General features: G+C 48.9%; 1 protein-coding gene and 1 non-coding gene across 7 annotated transcripts in view; one reads left to right on the top strand and one right to left on the bottom strand.

The window, feature by feature from the left end:
- Positions 1 to 20,351, bottom strand: part of LOC105187971 (uncharacterized) — a 91,477-nt gene that overhangs the window by 24,302 nt on the left and 46,824 nt on the right. For 4 of the 6 annotated variants that reach the window (XM_025303172.1, XM_011149152.3, XM_025303173.1 and 1 more), the window contains one exon: positions 2,713 to 2,885. The exons of the other annotated variants lie outside the window; for them this stretch is intronic. In XM_025303172.1, the coding sequence (XP_025158957.1) occupies positions 2,713 to 2,885 (173 nt within the window). The remainder of the gene's footprint in view (positions 1 to 2,712; positions 2,886 to 20,351) is intronic. 6 annotated transcript variants of the gene reach the window in all.
- Positions 20,223 to 20,294, top strand: TRNAE-UUC (transfer RNA glutamic acid (anticodon UUC)). The gene has a single exon. It is a non-coding gene; the product is annotated as a tRNA-Glu (tRNA).

Genomic DNA, 20,351 nt, shown 5'->3' on the forward strand with positions numbered 1-20,351 from the left:
AAGCGACGGAAGCCGTGTGTTGCATGCCGTGTGTCACGGCATTTGCACGACTCTCTCAGCGCGCCGCGGTGTCGTAGAAATCATCCCGACAGTTTGCCCGCGCGCGCCATGTCGCGCGGTGAAAAATGCAAGAGCGACTTCCGTCGGGAAAAGACAGCGCTTTTTCCGCGCTGGTCTCGCGCAAATAATCGTCGTACACCGCGATACGGCGCGTGGTCGTCGCCGGGCATTTTGCGATTTCTGAACAGAGCGCTCGCAAGCGCTGGCAAATTGATCGTGGGCTTTGAGGGCCGGTAAGGCGCGCATCGGTGACGCATCTGGGATATTTTCGACCGAAGGCATCATTTGCACTCGAGACCGATCGAAGGTAGTCTTGCGAGGCTCGCCCGCTGCAGTTTCCTACCGTGTGCGCTCGGCAAATGGAGCAGGTTACAGAAAGGTTACACACGAGTCTGTCGCACTTTTTCTTTTCTTTTCGTTACGGCAGAAGCTCGCGGGCAAGCTCGCGAGCACTTGTTTTCGCGCTTTTCCGTCCACGGCGAGTCGTTGAGTCTCTCTTCCTCACCGTCCTCACAAAGTTTGTCCATACGACAGCTTGATACGGCTATGCCCGACGAACTGTTAATTATTTCCAGCCGAGACGCGCTGCACATTTTTCATCGCGGTAATTCTTGCCGCGAACGCCGTCACCGCAGATCGAATGTTTACTCCTCGGCAGTTTGGAAGCGTCGTCGACGCGGACTTGTACCTGTTCGCTTCGTTGAATCGGGAGTCTGGACGTGGCATTTTTTAACGTTAGCATCGGGCGCAGGGGGGAGACAGAGATTGGATAAAATTCTCTAACTAAGTTTTATCGAGAGGACTTGCGTCGAATCTCGCATCGAATCAATACTTCGCGATCAAGACGAGCAATATCGTCCTGTGCCTTTTGCCGATAGCTTGAGCCGGGAGAAGAGTTCTACTTTTTATGTAACAATGAAATACGCGGGTTAATTAATACGCTCGAATGTACAAAACGGCCCTCGCACGATATCGATGCCCCGTTGTCAACATCGATCTCCACGTGGCATCACAAATTCATGCGCGTGACACTGCCTCCCCCTTCATTGGCAGCTGCGCGTTTCACGCAATACTTACGACGCGCCGGCCAGATTTCGTCGTCTGATCTATCCCGCGAGATCCGCCGAATCCTGGCGAGCGCGAGAGCTCTCTGTTCTCTCCTTGCGAGATGCTGCGTGCTATTCGCCACGGCATAGTGCCGAGAGGCCGACAGCGACGTTCGCCGTTGCGAACCTCCGTCGTAAATGCGGCGGCTTTTACTGCCACGTGTCAACGTGTCAATGTGGCAACGGGCTGGCCGCGATGTCCTTTCGTCATCGTGTGAACGTAAATTACGGCCGATCGTCTGCTCGCGTGATTAACGAGCGATATGGATGCAGCGGGATACATCGTCAGCGTTTCGCGCGTTCTCTTCCTCTCTCTCCTCTCCCTCTTCGTGGGAGGACTTATCTCCTCGTTAGGTGAACGAGACAGCGGGGGGAGCATTGAAATCGGCGATACAAAAGAACGACGTGCCGAAGTTTATTTATCGTGCGCGCCGTTTATTCTCCCTTTAATCTGCAGAGATAAATACCGGTCGTGCTGAAACAACGAAGCTCCATCCGGCCGTCGGCGGAAAGAAAGCATAGCGCTGAAGGGAATGAAAGGCGTAGGAGAGGGACGGAAAGAGAGAGAGAGAGAGAGAGAGAGAGAGAGAGAGAGAGAGACAGAGAGAGACAGAGAGAGACAGAGAGAGACAGAGAGAGGAAGCGAGAAAATCCACCGAACGTCGGAGTGAAAAAAAGCTCGCGGGGGTGGAAACGCACAGAAGCGGGATTTCGCTGAAGGTACACAAAAACCGGCATGAGCCGTCCGCGCGCGCGCGGACTCTCCCTTCGCTCTTCGGGTCCTTCGGACGATTCGCAGCTCCGTTAAAAAATTCAACTGTCGCTGAAACGCGAAAGTCGGGCAAATAAAAAGGCCGGGCCGTCAAAGGACGGCCGTGTCTCGGCATAATCCCCTTCGCGCTGAAAGGATTTTAATAGGATACGTTAATAATTCTCCGCGTGATGCTCTTTTAATTATACCATTGGCGTCCTCGGCCCCTTCGGTACACACACGCCCATCACTTACGAGCGCGCGGGCGTAATTTGCAGGGGGTGAATAACGAAGCCGCGTCTCTGTGACAAACGTGTTTTGTCCGACCGTCATCCCCGTCGCGCGTCGTCAGATCGAGATATGCGCAATCATCCGATTTTGTCCCGGATATTATTGACCTTCGTGACCGATGATATATATCGCTCGCATTCGCAGCGATAATATCGCGTATCGCGAGCGGTCGTTCGCGCTCGCTCGGTGTTTCAAGCGATGATGATCATCATCCGCGTTGTCAGTGATGATAACAGCCGTCCTCCGACAGATCGGCGGAGGAGGAGGAGGGGGAGGAGGTCTCGCGCGGCGTATATGTTCGCGGGGGATAGTTCCGGAAAGTGCACCGTGCCGAAATTCGCGACGCGCCGTTCATTTCCGTCACAACGTCGGCAGACAGATCTACGACTGCGAATAGCGGAAGGTCGCTCTGGAAAATCCATTGGGCGGGGCCTGGCCAAGGGCGCGCAATCTGTTATTAAATTAACGGCGCGCGTCATTAGGCGGCCGCTGAGTGTGACGTACTTTTTCCGAATCCGTGTCCGAATAAACGCGGCCGGGTCGATATTCTGGCGGCAGGTACGCCCGAGCGGTTTCCGGCGGTGCGAGCTGCAGTAAAACCCTACCACGTGGTGTCAGTTCCAGCGTGTGCGGAGTCACCACTGGGCCTGTTCTCGAGCCACCGACTACGCCTCCATCTGGAACAAATATTAATGGGGAATGTAAGCTTGTCGTAAGCCATGAATTTATTTCCACTTTGCTGTACCGCCCTTCCACGGGAACGGCGGGAGACAGAGGCGCGCTGTCTTTCTCGTTTCGCGCGTCGTCGCGAAGTGTCTCGTTCATTCAGAGTGAATGGGATCATTTTCGGGCAAAAAATAATTTTGAACAGCGACGCGGATACGAAAATGCGGCTGCAATTGCTTTAATAAAAAGCGTTAAAAATATTCTGTTAAAAATATTCTTCGACTCTTTTTTTTTTTTCCAGAGACAAAAGCCGCGTGCGCGACGTTCAGATGTAAAATTGCATTTACGCGCGCGCACGCGTGCGTATTTTTTTTCCGTTTAAAACAAATTGCCATTTCTCCTCTCCTCTCACAGAGAGAATTTCTATGCGGCGTTTTTGTACATGGGAAAAGTTGAAATTATAATCCGTTAAAGATTCACAGAATAGCGCTGTTGTCGTGAAAAATTGAGGGCGCAGAGAAAAATAGTTCAGCCCGCGTGAACGCGTCGCCCATATCGGGAGGCATTTTCCTTCGCCGAAAATACCGGCCCGACGTGCTATGATTCGCCGGCGTCTTTTGCATAATTACGATTCGTCGCGCGGAGCGGCGATCGGTCATGCGCGCTCGAAACTTCTCACGGAGGACTAAGGTTATAATTAATTCTTCGACCAGTTAGCGAGTGGCGTACGGCTAAACAGGCTTAAAACCAGTCGGAAGTTGGTCGCAGGTGCGCGCTTAGGCAGGCACTGCCTCCGGGCGATAGGATTTTCCGGAAATTGCCGGGTTTATTTATCGAGAGCGGCGGCGGCCCTGCCATCTTGAATCATTTATTATCGTTTGTCACGCGCCGCCTTCTTTCTAGCGTCTACGAGCTGTCTCTCCTCGGAGCTCCTCGGAATCGTATAAGCGCCCGAGCCGTAATTGAGGGGAAATCGCGTCTACGTCGGGAAAGATTGAGGAAACCGCGAGATCCAGCGACTGCTCTCTCTCTCTCTCTCTCTCTCTCTCTCTCTCTCTCTCTCTCTCTCTCTCAGCAGCGAGTCGTCCCGCAAATCCGCGATCGTGTTTTTCATCGACCGCGACTCGATTCGCGTCTCTAATTGCTCCCACCCCTTCTTGCACCCTCAGACGGTCGGTTACTCGTCGATCTCTCAAACTTCTTGCGATCGAGCTAACGATGAAAGTCGAGCGGCATCGTGTTTTCTTCGTAGACTCTGCATTAAACGATCGCAGTTATTAGTAGAGCAAGTTTCGAGGCGCTAACGCGCCCCGCGGCGCCGTCTGGCACGAACGTCGCACGTATTTTATATCGGTTTCGTTTCAGCGTCTTGGCGACTCTCCGCGCTTTTCACGGGGGGAGACTCTCGCTCGCTTTTGTTTAACGGCAAACAGTCTGGCCCGAAGTGCCGGGCCAGCCATTATGCACGCCGCTCCCGTTATAAATTCCGTGTAATTCGCCGTTGGGGTGCTAATTCTGCGCGTGTCACTGGCATTAACAGCCTAATGGTGGGCTGAAGCGCCTCGACACGGAGGATATTCTCCCGCAAGTACGCCCCGGTAATTTAGGCGAGTGCTCCCCGGCTGACAAATTCTTCCGCTCCGGCCCCGTGGGGGCCGTCGAGGAAATTAGCGAAGACTGCGACAAAATCGACACGCTAAGCGATTAATACCGCGCGCGCTCGATTAGCTGTACGGTTAATAATCGCGCGTAAATCACCGTCGCGTCTTGTATTGGCGGCGGTAACGAGCACGTCGTTTGCCCCGCGAGACGTTTAAAGAGATTGATCGTGCCTCAGGCATTTGCACGAACTTTTGAACCTGTGCCACAAATCGTGAGATTTTGAACGAGGTCTGAATTAACACGCTCTCCACCAGAGCTCATTCGGAAGAATTTTTTCTTTCTTTTTTTTTTTCTTTTTCATACGATTGTGTGAAACGAACGTTTTAGTTAGCTCATAGTTTGCTTACGTGGACTTCGGCGCATAGACTGAGCGTTTAATTTGATTATACAAGAGGCTGCGAGGGTCGCGTTTGGAGAAGATGGCCTGTGCCGTATAAACGTTCGATCTTTGTCTAATTTTATTTTCTTTTTGAAAGTTAGACGAAAATAATGGAAGGGGAATACATTTAAGGGGAGAATTACACATACAAGGCCGTTTTCAAGGCTATTTTTATGAATTTTTTCAACATAAACGGTAAGATCAATGGACTTGAAATTTTCACCGTATATTCATTAATGTTCAAAATATAAAATAAATTTTATTGAATCACAAGAACCGATCCAATTTGTAATTATTTGTAATATAGATAAAAGAGCAGTCATTCGTTTGCGAGCTCTATGTTTGCCGTCGATATAATTTCGGGCTTTTCACTACTCTGAAACGAAAAAATGAGAAAGATTTTTAAAATATACAGTATTTGGTACGGACTGGTATTGCCATTGTAGCCTGTACCAAAATGAAGGCCCGTACCCAAAGTGAAGCCAAGTTTGGAAAAATAATGGCTGTACAAAGAAAAGGTATCGGAAATGAAATTTTTTTTCAACTTGTAATCATGTTTAAAAAAAAATGAATAAAATAAAATATATATGTGTTTGAGGTAGGGGCGCGGAAAAACTACATGTCTACTGTATATTGTGTAAAAATTTCAAGTTTTCGGTTCAGTAGTTTTTGCGTAATTGTATCGATAGTTTAAGAAAGTGGTGTTTCCAGATAAACACATTTAAAGTTTTATGTGTACTTTCCATATAAATAGTAACAAATTTATTTTATACTTTGAACATTAATGAATGCACTGTAAAAATTTCAAGTCCATTGATCCTACCGTTTCTGTCAAAAAAATTCGCAAAAACAGCCTTGAAAGCAGCTTGCTACGCATATAATTCCCCCCTTAACTTTTATATCTTGTTTTGAAATCTTTCTCGTAGAAAGTCTGTGTATGGGGGTAAGTCCATGATGTGGCCATAGAAAGAAAAATAATCACGTTGATACACGTGTGTGACGCTGCTGACGAAGGTGTTGAGGTCTAATCTGATTACGAATTTTTCGTTCATAGACACGAGTTTGGTACAAGATTACGGCAGGTTGGTTTTTGCAATAATTTTCGAGCGAAATTAAGTCTCGTGTACACGTATATATGAAGCGACTATATTCGTCGGTCATTTGCGCGCGCGTCGATTCGCGTGATATGAGGCTTGGATTTTTGATCCTGTCAGTAGTCAATCTCCGCGAGCGATCGGACGGCTTTCCATGTGAGTCGGAAATCGGAGACGGCCGAACGGGGTAGGTGTGCTGCCGGCGATAAACTATTTCCGTTCCCTGAAGATATAAGCTCTAAGGAAATTAGGAGGATCTGAGCGGATCGACGTGTTTCCTGCTAAATCTCGACTAATCTCCAGATGGAGGCGACTCGCGTAAATCACATCGTCTGATTGTCAGCGGGACATTTTCACGTCGCTCTCGAACGTGTGCCCACGCGCGGAATCCGCTTCGCCGTAAATCTCTTTCGCTCGACATTTGCAGTCGGTTTTACTTGAGAGTTGATGAGAGTTTTACTTGACGAGTGGAAAAACGATCCGCTCATTATACGCGCGTTTCTATAAAAATCGTATGAAATCTAGTTTCATCCGTGCAAAGCCGAAATGTAAATTCGATCGATTCGACCGCAAGCGCTGCCGCAAGCTCCACCCGCTCGAAGTCTTTAAATATTAATTTGCATACTGCACATGTTAATTGGCGATGCCGTTTGCATTTCGTTGTCGGGGAGAAATCCGCCGGACGAACTGCGCAGCGTTACCGCTAGCTGCCCCTTCGCGTGATCTATCACTGTCGGTTTTTGTTAGCGGCCGATGTTTCGTCCGCAATGTTGCAGCAGCGGTCGATCTCTGTAAACGAGCGGACACGCTCGAGCGACGACGCGACTGTCGATCGCGACGGCAAAATGAAGGTGCGACTTGCTACGTGTGGGACGCACAAGAATCAGTCGAAACTAATGACACGGCAATCGGCTCGCAGTGCGACGCACGCGACGCACAAAACGCATGCTCGCCGCACGTGTCGGCGGAGATCAATGGTTAAAATTCGGTCGCGACTATTTACGGAATTTAATATAAAACTAAAATTACACGCGCGCGCGTTGGAATTTGCGGAACGAGAGGAAATGCAGCGTGTTACGCGGCCCGATTTTGCCGTCCGACTTTTTGCTCTCCGTCGCTTCGCTTCGAGGTGATATTTGTGTTTTCCGTAAAATCCCTCCTACGGTTTCAGCCGCCTTGTTTCACTCAGAACTTGACGTCGGTTGCAAAATATTGCTTCAGGCCTCGAATCACACGCGCGCGCGCACCGCGTGGCAAAAGTCGCGCGAACTGCACGGGAACCTTTGCACGCAGAATTGTTGCGCCCTTTGTGCGATGCTTTCCATCTTCTTATTCAAACGTCTTTACCCATTTCTGTGCAACGATGTATCGCGTCTATCGCATGTCACAGTCGTACACGTAAACACGTGTCATGACAAGGACGCACGCGATCGCCCGGATTTATTTCACACGCGCGCGCGTCAATTTTTCACCGAGATACGGACGTGGAAGGCGTGTGAAATTTTCACAAGTGGCGTCGTACGAACCTTTTCTACCGGCGATTAACGCTGGCACGCGTAGTACATCGTAGTACGTTCATTCCGCGGACGTGACACCTCTCCCTCCGGCGCGCAACATTGTCGGAGGCTCCCTCAAGCGAGTCGGTATATTTTGGCATGGAAAAGTCAACAACGTCAAATAAATTGCATTTGAAAGCTGTCAGATTGATTGTCCAGTTGCCGATGAGCGGAGAGTCGGTTGCATATGTTGTTGATTGAATAAGCACTTTATTAGAAAAATTGTTGATCGTCCTCCTTTCGAGCTGCAGACACACACAGGCTTACGATTGCGATTTCAACGAGTTAATTTGAGCAAATTGCGAAAAGGAAGTGCGAATCGCACTGTGGAAGTCATAGTCTTTCGTTCGTTGCATCAGAATACGGATTAAGATTTGACACTTTCGCTTTGCCTTGTAGTTTACATTTTCGTCGCATATTTGGAATGTATGAGTATACAAAGGCCTGTGGCGTCGTTTCGTGGCAAGTAAAACGCGTGATGAGATTGAAACGCGGAATTCATTTGAAACGCCATTTAAACGTATTCCTTGCAATAATAGTCTTCCACATTCTTCTTCGTTCACAGCGAGTTGCGAGAAGGGACGGGCGAGTCCTTTGGGCACAATTAACGTGTAACATTAATTACTGTCGGTGAGCCATAGTAGCTGCATTGTTTCGTTAATACATGAAGTGAACTTTCACGAGCGCGTACAACAATAAACATGTTTACCAGGTCTTCATACGTGATTGATGATCGCGCGTTTACACGAAACGTTAGGCCGGCGGCCCCTCTGTACCCCGCTACGCCCGCCGCGTTTCCCCACGCACAGGTCAAAGCAGATCTCGTTGTCTATCGCGTCCATCGATCTTCGTTCGGCTAATATCTTGGATAATCGCTGTAACATCATCGAAATTCTTGCGGTTGTGTACCGCCCAACAAGAAAATTCGAAATTCCCAACTGGTCTCGGATGCAGCTTTGTTGCGATTTTGGAAAACGACCTCCCCCCCTCCCGCCCCCGAGAAGTCGACGACACTTGCTACTTTTGTTGGCCTTGCCGAGGCCTTACGTCAAGATCGCGCGAGGATTGTTTTAGAGATTCACAAACCACCGCAACGTGATCTATTTCCCTAAACGCGTCGGCGGATTCCAGGACGCTGTCTCGTTCGCGTGGGCGAGACGTGGGCGTACGTGTGTGTGTGTGTGGGCAGAACGGAGAGGGATGTATCTTGGTCGATATGTGTGTGGTGGTATATATGCATATATACCAACAAACATATATACAAATATATATATATAAATATATATATATATATATATATAAACAAACGCATACCCGTGCATATATACACGTACGAACTTTGACATTGATGGATAATCTCCTAGAGCTCTCCGTTTCTGTCCGTCCCATAAACACTGACCGCTCGAAATCCATCCCTCTGCAGCACCCCTCCTGGCCCGCTCTATTTAGCGCCTCCTGTATCCGTGAGAGTTGAGTAATTCGAGGGAGAGAACGCGGCCGTCCAGGCGAGGAGAAAAATCGCGTGCAAACATGAGGGAAACACCAGTAAGCCACACCGGGCGGGTTGAAAATCATCGATAGTAGAAATAACTCGAGTGAAATGTAGCCGACGAGTAATTAAATCGCGTGGACTAATCGTCCGTAGGAGGAAACCTACCGCGAGTGAGGCGCTGTGAGGAGTAAGTCATTGACGATGCTTTGCGATATATTCCCCTTGCTTTGACTCCCCGCTGACGAACGAAAAATGTTCGAGCGAAAGCGAGCGAGAAAGAGAGAGAGAGAGAGAGAGGGGGGGGGGCGGCGAAAGACTTGGCGCTCTAAATACACTTCCGCGAAAAAGGCGAAGACCGCGAGAAAGCGGATGAAGCGACTCGATTCGCCTTTGCGGTTTGTGCGATTTATGATACGACTTGGCCGCAGATCGCAGCCGCGCCGTTATTGGCGCAAGCGTTTTAAAAAGAAGCCTGATACTGACGCGTCTCCCTTTCCGCTCGAGAGCGCGGAAGAGAAATATGTTCCACCTGGCTCTTACTTGCAGCGCAGCTTGTCGCGATTCCAGGAGCTCGCCTATTAGCATAATCTTGGAAAATTCGCATGGGAAATACGTGCGCCGTCGCTCAGACCAGTGTTCAGCTCATGTGTTCACGCCGAGCGCGTGAAGGAATCGATATCGCGTGGTGCTCTAATTACTCCCTCGAACCCGCGGCCTATTTTTCATTCATTTTATTATCTGTGTTCATTTTATTATTTGTTATTATTTCATTATTTCATTATTTCATTATTTGTGCTCATTTTACTATTCATCATTTTATTATTCCCATTTTTCGCGCATTTCGAGCGTAAGCAAGTCATGGCGCGTGACAGGCTCGAAATTCGCCGCGAGACGAACCGCGAGCTTTCACGGTAGTACAATTGCCGGCGCCAGGCGGGCAGTGTGCGTTATTAAAATCTAGGTAGACCGCGGGGATATCGAGAAATCAGGTGCAAAGCGTGCCCATCGCGCGCGCGCGCGCGCGGGGCTAATTCGCGACGACGCCGTGGCGTCGCTTTCCGCGTGCGGCTGCGGAATTTCATTTTATAAGAGGGAATGTAGAAATAACTGAAATTCCGCGCGAGCTCCCATTCGCATAACTTTCCGCTACGGTAGGCGCGACGATTTACACGAAGATGCATATTTCGCTGTAACAAACAAACGTGCTGATTGCGGCGATGCACGCGCATCGATCCTCCAGCTCCGGCGTCCCTCCCCCCGCGGGAGAGAGGCGCGTCGCAAGCAGGAGCTCTCGACAGCGCTTTTCGCAAGGAATCGGAGCTCCCTAATCCGCCCCGCTGCGGAGAGAAGTGCGAAGCCGGCGCGCGTTCGGCTTTCCATCCGGGGTTTGTTACGGCCGTTTTTCGTGACGCTTCGGTTGCATCGGTCGAACAGAGTTTCGCGAGACTTAACTTCGAATGCGCGCGTCGGCTGCGCCGGCGGTTCTACATCGAGACCAATGCACACACAGATTTGCGGGCATCCTCTGTGCCTTTAATGGCGATCTCTTGTTCCGCGGCTGAAGTTGCAGTCTGCGACTGCCTGTTCGAGTCGGAAAAAAAGGGACGCGTGGTATGGGGGGAGGGGGGCAGGAGCCCCGACGCGAGCGCCGGTGCGGTGCGCCGAATGTGCACTTGCCGCTACGGGAATTCGGTGGTGGTCATTTTTTCGACGACGCTTCCGCAGCGAGCGGCGCAATAGCGATTTGCATCTCGTTTCTCCCGGAATCGGGAGTGGGGCTAGTACAATCGGATCGGCGCTTGACGACACGAGCCCCACGTGTACTTTCGCACCTTTCGAACCTCTGTTAGGGAAAAGGAGGAAACGCGCACGTATATGCACGTCTGTTCGGACGGGCTGAGCCATTAACTTCTTCAGCAGTGAATTTCACAAAATCGGAAGAAAGTGACTGAACTTTCCAGCGTGAACGTTATGACATTTATTAATCGCCTGACGAGATTTCTCCTTCCCTCCCGTGGCATTCTGCGGTGAATATGCATTCATAGCAACGTCCTCCGCGTCGCGTTCCATTCTGTCGGTGGCGTTCGAGTGAAAAAAAGGGACATCGCGCGTGTCACTGAAGAGAATAAATTCTATAAAATAAAAACAATGCGACGCGTGGGAGACGCGGTTTGTCTTCTCTTACATCGGTCGTTATTCAGCGCAATCGTCAGGGTGGCCAGAGGCAGCGCGAGTCGTCGGTGCGGTCGTAGGGAGGGAACGTAGGGAGGGAAATTGCGTTAGTCAAAATTGATCGTTGCCGCAAATCGACCAGGACGTCAGCGGGGCAACATGGCGATGTAATTATCGTTCGAAGGCGCGAGACGGAGAAAAAGACGCGAAAAAAAGGTCGAAACACACGGCCGTTGCTGCCGCCGCCGCCGCCGCCGCCGTCATCGCCGAGGGGTGCAACGCGGGGGCAAATATTTAGCCATGACCGAGCCTGCGAAGCCGGCGGCAAATGACGCGACAAGGATGAAAGGCCATTAAAGGCTATATCTCGCTTTAAGAGGGGATCCGCCACCCTCGCGTCGAAAGCCCTCAAAGCCGGCCTCTTTGAGAGGAACACGAGAGAGAGAGAGAGAGAGAGCGGAACATCCGACTCGAAACGTACCGCTGCAAAATATGCCGCGTTTTACACACATCCTCCATTTTTGCCGACGCTCTGCCGGCTTTCCCGTTCCACTTTCTGTTGCGAGGATACGCGCGGTGTCTCGGGATACGGACGGTTGTGGTCTCCCAGACGAGACGACTCTCTCAAAGCCGAAGATGAGACGAGACGAGACGAGACTTGTAATATTTTCTTTTTTACGGCGAGCCGCACCTCGCTTTCATGATGTTACAGTGAAGAAATTATAGGAGCCCTGAGAAGATTATATTAATTCCGAGATCACACCGCAAAGTGTCCGTGTGACTCCCCGAGTCGTAATCGCTCTTGCTCGTAATCGGAAATTTACGACGTCGCGCGCGTGTTAATTCCCGTCAAAATACGCGCGAGATTTGTAACGGCGTCGAAAATTGATTCCCGCGCTTGGATTACGCCCCGCAATTTACGTTACATCCCCCCCGCGCTTGTAACTCGGAAACTGCCTTGAATGGTTCATCAAGATGCACGGAACATTATCCGTCGGTCTGAATATTCACCATGCGCGCTCGTAAACGCACACATGGGAGAGAGGAATTAGAAAGGTCGTTAACGCGAAAGACGCTCCAAGTGCATCGCCGCTCTGCGGTCCGGCGCTGCGACGGCTTCGAGACGTAATTAATGATCGAGAGATGGAAGTCGCTGCCATCGAACCATCGAAGGGAACGGCGGCGGTGGAGACGCGCTGGCAGACAGAGCGGGCAATTTCCACCCGCGCGAGACAAGTCCGGGGGGCGGGTGGGGGGGAGGGAAGGGAATCACGGAATCTCGCGCTCGGGCGGGTGATCGAGTTACGAACGTAGCGGCCCGATGATGCCATTATCGTCGTATAACGCGCACCTCTCCTCCTCTCGATAAAGTCGTTATCCTAAATTGCAGTGTCGGAGAATACACGGTTGTATGCGCGTTAACGGCATTTAAGAAAGATCCGCCGACACGTAATGACGAGTTGGTGGCACGGAGGAAAAGCATACGAATAAATTGGCAATCTCGTTGCCTCGCTCGCGTCAAGTAGCGCCAAGTCAGGATTTTATTAACGATACCGTCGATCGTGTCTCGTTCTGCAATTGTTTGTCGTAATCTGTCGAGATGTCTTCGTGTGTTCGACGGTATAACGCGAAATAACGATTGTTAACAATCCATCGGTGCATTTTAATCGCGCACGGAGCTGACCTTTATAGAGCTTTACGGAGCTGGGTCTTCGTCGTGATAGGCTTGTTTATTTTGGCAAGGAAATTCACGACGGAGTCTTTGAGACGCCAGTCGTAATTTGACGTCGCAGTAATAACGTTTTCGGCCTGACGCTCGGCGGAGCTTTATTATGTTCGCCTCGCTCGATCCTTTGGAGCGAGGATGTTGTGATATTAAGTATATATTTATTGCGAAGTTGTCGAATATTTACGCGTCGGTATCATTATTAAAGAGGACTGAGTTTGGCCGATTCACTCGGGGACAATCATCGGATATCAAAGTCCGTGAATAGTCGGCTGAAAATGGTCGTTTTGTGTCACAATTGCCACGTGCTGCTCCTCCAATTCGATTTCTCTTCCATTTGAACTTCAGCTCACGTATCTCACCTCGCTCATTGCCATATCATATAGCCATCGTTGATTTCGACTGCGGCACGTCGGCCCTAACTTTCTCACGTATGATTTTTTTTTTTTCTTTTTATGACAGAGTCGTGGTCGATTGTGGAAAATTCTGCTTGAAATGCCGCTTGCGAGTTCAAGTGAAACTTCGCTGATGAAAAACCGTTCGTTTCAAAGATAATGAAAAATCTGACTCTGAGCGAGATAAAAGATGCCATCTAGAATAATGTAGAGGAGAGAGAGTTCTCGGAGATAATAGAATAGATAAACTCTCTTATATTTCATTGAAATTTATATAATACGACCGTAATGCTTCTATCGGATTCGTCAATTTAATTTAGTCGGACGATTGTGCAACATTGAGCGGCAACCTTTGAATTAACATTCCAAATTCCGCCGTTGCCGTCTAATCACGAAGTAGATCTCCGCTGCTTCAGCCAAATTTAATATTAGGGGCTGACTATGTGGTTTCCGGCACGTGAGGGAAGACAAAGGTACGAGGAGGCGCATAAAGGACGCGAATATAGTTTCGGAGCCTCAAAGAGCCGATGCGTTCGATTCAAATGGCCTCGTATTCACATGCAGATTGCTTTCTTTTTACCACAGACGAATTATCTCACACACAAAAGTGTGTGTGTGTGTGTGTGTGTCGAAAGACTTTAATCACGAATTCCCTGGGACGGGGGTGGGATCAATTTTGCCTCGGCGAAATTGTCGACGCGCTCATATAGCTTTCGTTGTAAAATCATAAACTAACGACGACGCACGATTGTATTGTTTCGCGTGCGGATCTTATTTTCCTCATTAGAGTTACTCTCCCTCTTCCTCTCTCTCTCTCTCTCTCTCTCTCTCTCTCGCGCGCGCGCGCGCGCGACACACTTGTGCTTTTAATATCCGAGGAAGCGTCACGGGGTTTACAAATAAATGAGCGTGAGCAAGGCGAAAGTTGGATGGCCGTCCCTTTGTGGTTGGATAATGAGAGATAAAGATAGATGAGAGACGTAACGGCGAGGGAGACTTCATATGCCGGGATTACCGGGGATCCTCGTCCTTTATCCCTCGTCGAGTTATTCATGCTAGGTGACCTCGATACCGCTTTCTATCGCCATTTTGAGTGACTGGCTCAATGTGTCACCGCGATTAAAATCTGTCGGAATTCCTCGCCGGATTTGCCCGCTTGCGAGCGAACTTGCACGATCGATACGCGACCGGTTTCTTTCCGCGTTCATTATTTTTTTTTCCCCCGCCCTCGACTGGGCAGAAATACATTGAACTTGCTGCGCAAGTTGCTCGTCGTGTCGAGGAAATATCCATAGATCGCTAGGGAGCAACACGGTACCACAGAACCAAAGTTAGCTTCATAGGTCGGGATCGGCACTTTTTCGCGTTTTCACCCCGCGCGCCAAAGCCGTCCGTCCGTCCGTTCGTTTTATACCGCAATCTTTTGATCCCTCGCGTCGTTTGTACGCGTTCGGCGAGCCCCTCTCTGAGAATGCTCGTCCATATTTTAAGCGTTTACCGCGCGCGCGCGCGCGCGCGTTTTTTCTTCACTATTGCGAATGTGGTTCCTCCTCGATATGTGATCGATGCTGAAGTCATCTAGGATTCCGATGAAAGTTCAAAGGGGTGGAACAATCGGCCGTGTAATCAAGAGGAAGAGAAAGATGACATATATATCAGACATGCATTTTTTTAATCTTTGGCTATTTACTAGAGACAAGGTCGGAGCTATAATTCTTGTTGAATCAGCAGCGTGTCGGTTTCTCGCCCCCAAAGCTTCGACTCGCGATGAATGGCCGTGATTAGAAAAGCGATTAGCGATTTCGTGACGCGTATCGCAAGCGCTGCAATTTTCCTTTCCGGAATGCAATGTAGAATTGACGTTCCTCGCGATTCTTGAGAGAGATCGCATCGCGGTGCACAATTTCTTCATAAATCACACATCTCTAGCCGTGAGACGAGCGAGCAGAAAGAAGGCAGTGGCCGTCAGAATGGAATATGAGCGCGCGCGCGCTTCGGACGAACCGGAAACGGTTCGAAGGAAACAAACGGCGGTGTCTCCCGCCGAGTTCCCGAGTCGTATTAACGTGAATAAAGATATTTCAAAGACACGCGATGCGCGCACGGATTCACCGGGTGAGATTCTGTTTGTGCGACGCCTCGCCGACGGCATTGTATGTCGCCGACATTATTAAAGCCCCCCCGTGCACTTTTCGCGAGACGCGGCCAAAGGAGTCACCGCTGGAATTCCGGGTTTCTCCTCCACGAAGAGGCGTAACGCGGCTGACGCTTTGAAGGGACACGACGACGACGACGGCGGGAAAGCGGCGGCGGTTCCCGCTGTCGGCTAGTTGAAGGTAAACGCCGGACTGGCTATTATACGACGAGAACGATTCTCGCCGCGCGAGCGACACATACACGCACTCACACATCTCTCGCGTTTGAAATTTTCACGGCTGCGCGGATTTGCGCGATAATTCCGAGCTTCTGTGACAGCCTCGACACGAGGGAGCAAAAGCGGAGGGTCTCATTTCGCGAGGGTGCGCGACCCATTCATCACACACTCGCGCACGCGCGCGATTTCTTGCGGCGCGGATGAAACGTCTCGGTAATGTTCCTAATGCGCGCGATGTTTTAACGAAGCTAACGGTTTACCGATAATTACACGAATAATAATCTATAGAATTTTTCGCATTTTTTTCGCATTTTTTTCGCACGATTCGCCGCATGTCATCATTAGACGCTGTCGCGTTAGAAATGTGGGCCTCTCCGCCCAGCTAGGTGCAGAGAGAGAGAGAGAGAGAGAGAGAGAGAGAGAGAGAGAGAGAGAGAGAGGGAGGGAGGGAGAGATACGCCTGTCGGCATGCTTTCATAAAATCCAACGCGACGTACGAAACGAAGTTTCAGCTGCCGGCCATTCTCACGCGGCGTACGCAAGGACGAATCCTTGGCATTTGGGCTCTGGGCTCCTGCGGTGCCGGCGAGGCATCGCTTATTATACGACGCTCGTGAGTCATGCTATGCGCACGCCGACATCGCGATCGCATGCAGGATACCTCACGACAATCTCAAGGGGCACCGGGCAATCCGAATTGCCGACATTGTAAACACGCCTGTTAAGCCGCGCGTATGCGAGTCATCAAGAATGAGGCGAGCAAGCGGCGCGCAACGCCGAGAGCGCGGGCTTCACGCCCTTGATCTCGCGCGTCCTCCGGGAAAGAGAGGAGAGAGACCTAACCCTGCCGATATTTCGATATCGACGCAAGTCGGTCGCTACTTCGCTTTAGCGCGCGTAAGCGTACTTCAGCGTCCGTGTAAGCTGGCTATCGATAGACGCTGCATCGACGACAGCGGGAACGTACTTTTTTAATAGCAGAGTGAGTAAGGTAGGGAGCGTATTCCCCTCCCTCCCCCCCTCCCCCTTTACAGCCCAGTAAACAGTACCGCGCTGACTCGCGGTTAACTCGCGCTGATCCGTGTAATTTATTCTCCGAGAGATTTTCTCTTTTTTTCTCTTTTTCCTCTCCTCCTTTGATCAGACGTCGTTGGTCGTGAGGTCGAGATCTCGATGCTTCGGCGATAAAGCAAAGGTGAACTGTGATACCGTTGAGAGCACCAGGCTTTGATGTGACTCGTTCTCGAGATGTTTGAGAAACGTTACCCGCGTGATTCACGTGTGTGAAGTTGGCCCCGCACTTTTCGAATTTTGCTTATTTTTTCGAATTGTGCTGCATTGTGCTACGCATTTGTGCCCGCGTATTGTACCGCAATCCGCAACTCTGTAACTCCAAGCGTACCCAAGAAAATTAAGAAAAACTCAATTTTTCGTAGCCCCGCACTTTTCGAATTTTTGGAGTTTATCTTCATTGTGCCGCAAACGCGAGACCGATAACTTCAATAACATTTGAGAAACAAAATGAAAACGAAAATTTGCCAGCCTCCCACTTTTGTCCGAATGAACCCAATTTTTGTTTGTGAATTTCTACCAATTTATACCGCGTTGTGCCGTTTGGAGAAACTGGATATCTCCTTTCGTTCGGTAGAAAAAAAATGTTAAAGTAAAAATACAAATTAACAAATAACTTTTTCTACAATGCACTTATCGCAAGTCCCTTAAAGCCTACTGCAGGGGGGACACCTCTTAAGATGTGAAGCAAATTTTCGAGAGTCCCGCGAAAGAGATGCGCTACTTCTTGAGTGAGTTGTACTTTGCAGATTGCGACGGGGACTCCAAGACGAACTCGATATCGACATATTTCTCGGACAGCCGCGGGCGCCGAGAGAAGAGGACTCCGTCCTCTGTTAATGTGCAGCTACCGGTAGCCGCGTCGATAAAAGAAGTAACTTAACCGAGGGGGGACAAAATCGAAGATTGAACAAGCAAGCTGCACGGACAAGTTGGCCGCCGGTGTAGGGCTTTGCTCGGTGATGCGGTGATATTATTACGGCGGCATCGTCGATTAGGCAATTAGTGTCGCTTTGATAGCCACATCCCTCGACGGCTTGCGATTATTGAATATTTAACGCCTCTCGCCTGACGTTTGATTCTCTCCGTAGCGAGCTTCGTAACCGAGCGGCGATCGCGCGATCGAACGGCGCCCGGCTTGAGCCTTTGTCCAGAGATTTAGTGCTATCGAGAACTCGCTTTGGAATGCATCGCCCGTAATATTCCACTTCGGGATTCCCCTATGCAGTTCTCCCCCGAGCCGCCGGTGTACTTAAACGTTGAGATGAATCTGCGCACGAAGGTATGCATCGCATGCTCGATGATCCCGTCCTTGATATCCTTGCGGAGGTGAAGCGCGTGTCACGTGCGCTCCGTATCGCGAAGAGCGACATCCACCGGCGTGTGATCGCGGAAAAGTTCCCGGAGAATTACGCGCTATATCGACGTGCTCCCTCATTACCTTACGTTATAAATCATCACAAAGGCCACGGAGGATAAAACTTGCGGTGCAAGTAACGATGAAGAAGGGATAATTCAATTGGGCCGCCGAAAGCCTCCTTTTTTCCCCGCGATTTTCCTCTTTCGATGAAAAGAAAAAGAGGCTGCCGCCTAACTCTCTTCGATGCATCATCAATCACGTAACTCGGTCGCCGAGGATTTTCGGCGCCGGGGAGGGCTGCTAGATGAGGCGATTTTTATCGCCATCCTCGTCGCGCGGAAGGCATTTTTTTTTCCACGCGCCGACGCCCGTCGATGCATGAAACGAAGCGGGTGTAAAAGGTGGCACATCGTAAGCGAGGACTATCTCGAAGGACTATGATATTGTCTTCCTCCGTCCTCTGAAACGCCCCTCAAAAGCGACAAGTAACGATGCGAGAGGAGATTGATGTAATCGAGCGTGGATTATCCTAATATCTTCGGTGACGTTGACGGAAAATATTCAAGAGGGTGTCAATCTATTTGGCGGAAACGTTACGCGCGCGATATTTCCGGCTTTTCCCGAAGCACGTGGATTTTCTCCGCATGGAGTGTTTATCCATATCGCGAAGATGAAAAATGCTGAAGGCGATATTTCTTTCGGTATCGTCAATAGAGAAACATAGATATGTGACATTAGAAAAGTATATTTTAATATACACACATCGCGCGGATAATCAAAAGTAATAATGTAATAAAAGTTTGAGACGCGTCCACGCGATTTGGATTTAATAATAATAATAATAATAGTAGTAATAGTAATTTTCAGACGATTTTCAGGTTATTGAATATGTAATGATAAAGTTCAAATTCGCCATAGAACTTTGCATTGACTGAATTGGTATTGACGGTGGTTGTGAAACTTCTATTACAACGAATTTAATTAAATGTGAAATTTCGGTACAACAGATCCACCAATGGAAGGTTCTATCTGTTCATTATCAATCATTGAAATCTCAGTCTATCGCGTGTGTTGCTTTCTTATTTATTTTGCTTCCCTCACTGATCTTTTTTCTCAATTGTGAACTGATAGTAGTCGCGATAAAGTTTCGATTTCATATGGTATCGGTGTTCGAAACATGTTAAGCTCGGCCACATATAGTGGAGGCTCGCAGCGAACTCGACCAGTATTTTCTGAAAAGTCTCCGGGATTTGCGGACGGATCATCTTTCGGGTGCTTTATGTCCGTGAAAGTAAAGAGTTCATGAGAGTAAAAGAACCGCGGAAAAGTCCCGCATGGTAGATATTTCCTGGTATAAAAGAGACACGAGTAGTAGCGAAATACGCGTCGATTTATATTTGTTGTTGTTGTTGTTGCTTTGCAATATATTGCGTGAGTGCAAAAGTTTTGATGGATTTCCCGGTAGAAGAGTAGACTGAATGATTTTATTAAAAACAATTTTATAACATTTTATCAATTAATCGCCATTGATTTTCATCACCGCCAGCAACTTTTGCCAGGTAAAAAATCGTTAATAAATCGTTTTTAATAAAATTACTTTTTTCATTTTTCTATCACGAAATTCACCAAAATGTTTACACTCGCCCGATATACGTCGTTATTAAATATTCATCAACAATAATCAATATTGTTAAACATGTCAACAATAACTCGTATAGTTACCGATATAGCCATTTATTTTCTATTGTTTGAAGACTTTGCACGAGAAGATGAATTGTAAACTCGTGAATAATTATCATTATCGTTAAGTAATTATAGCCACTAGATCCGTTCGGTAATTTTGACTTTAATTACAATACATTACATACAGCTTCTGCACTTAATTAAATATTTTTAATTTTAACAAGATATACATATTTTATGTGTACTTTAGACGCGACAATTAATGTTATAACATAAAATTATACAATGAATTATATGTCATGCGCATGTGTATTCATTGTGAATACAGGTCGAATTACCGTGGTGCTGGTGAGCTACGAACAGTTTAACCAGCTAACCGTGCAGTCCGGTATGGTCTAGTGGCTAGGATACCTGGCTTTCACCCAGGAGGCTCGGGTTCGATTCCCGGTACCGGAGTTTTTTTTTCACGACAGATAAATTTAACATTTGTCGTTACACATACATTACCTAACA

Source organism: Harpegnathos saltator, unplaced genomic scaffold, assembly GCF_003227715.2.
Source record: "Harpegnathos saltator strain DR-91 unplaced genomic scaffold, Hsal_v8.6 scaffold536, whole genome shotgun sequence".
In the NCBI taxonomy this organism is placed as follows: Eukaryota; Metazoa; Arthropoda; class Insecta; order Hymenoptera; family Formicidae; genus Harpegnathos; species Harpegnathos saltator.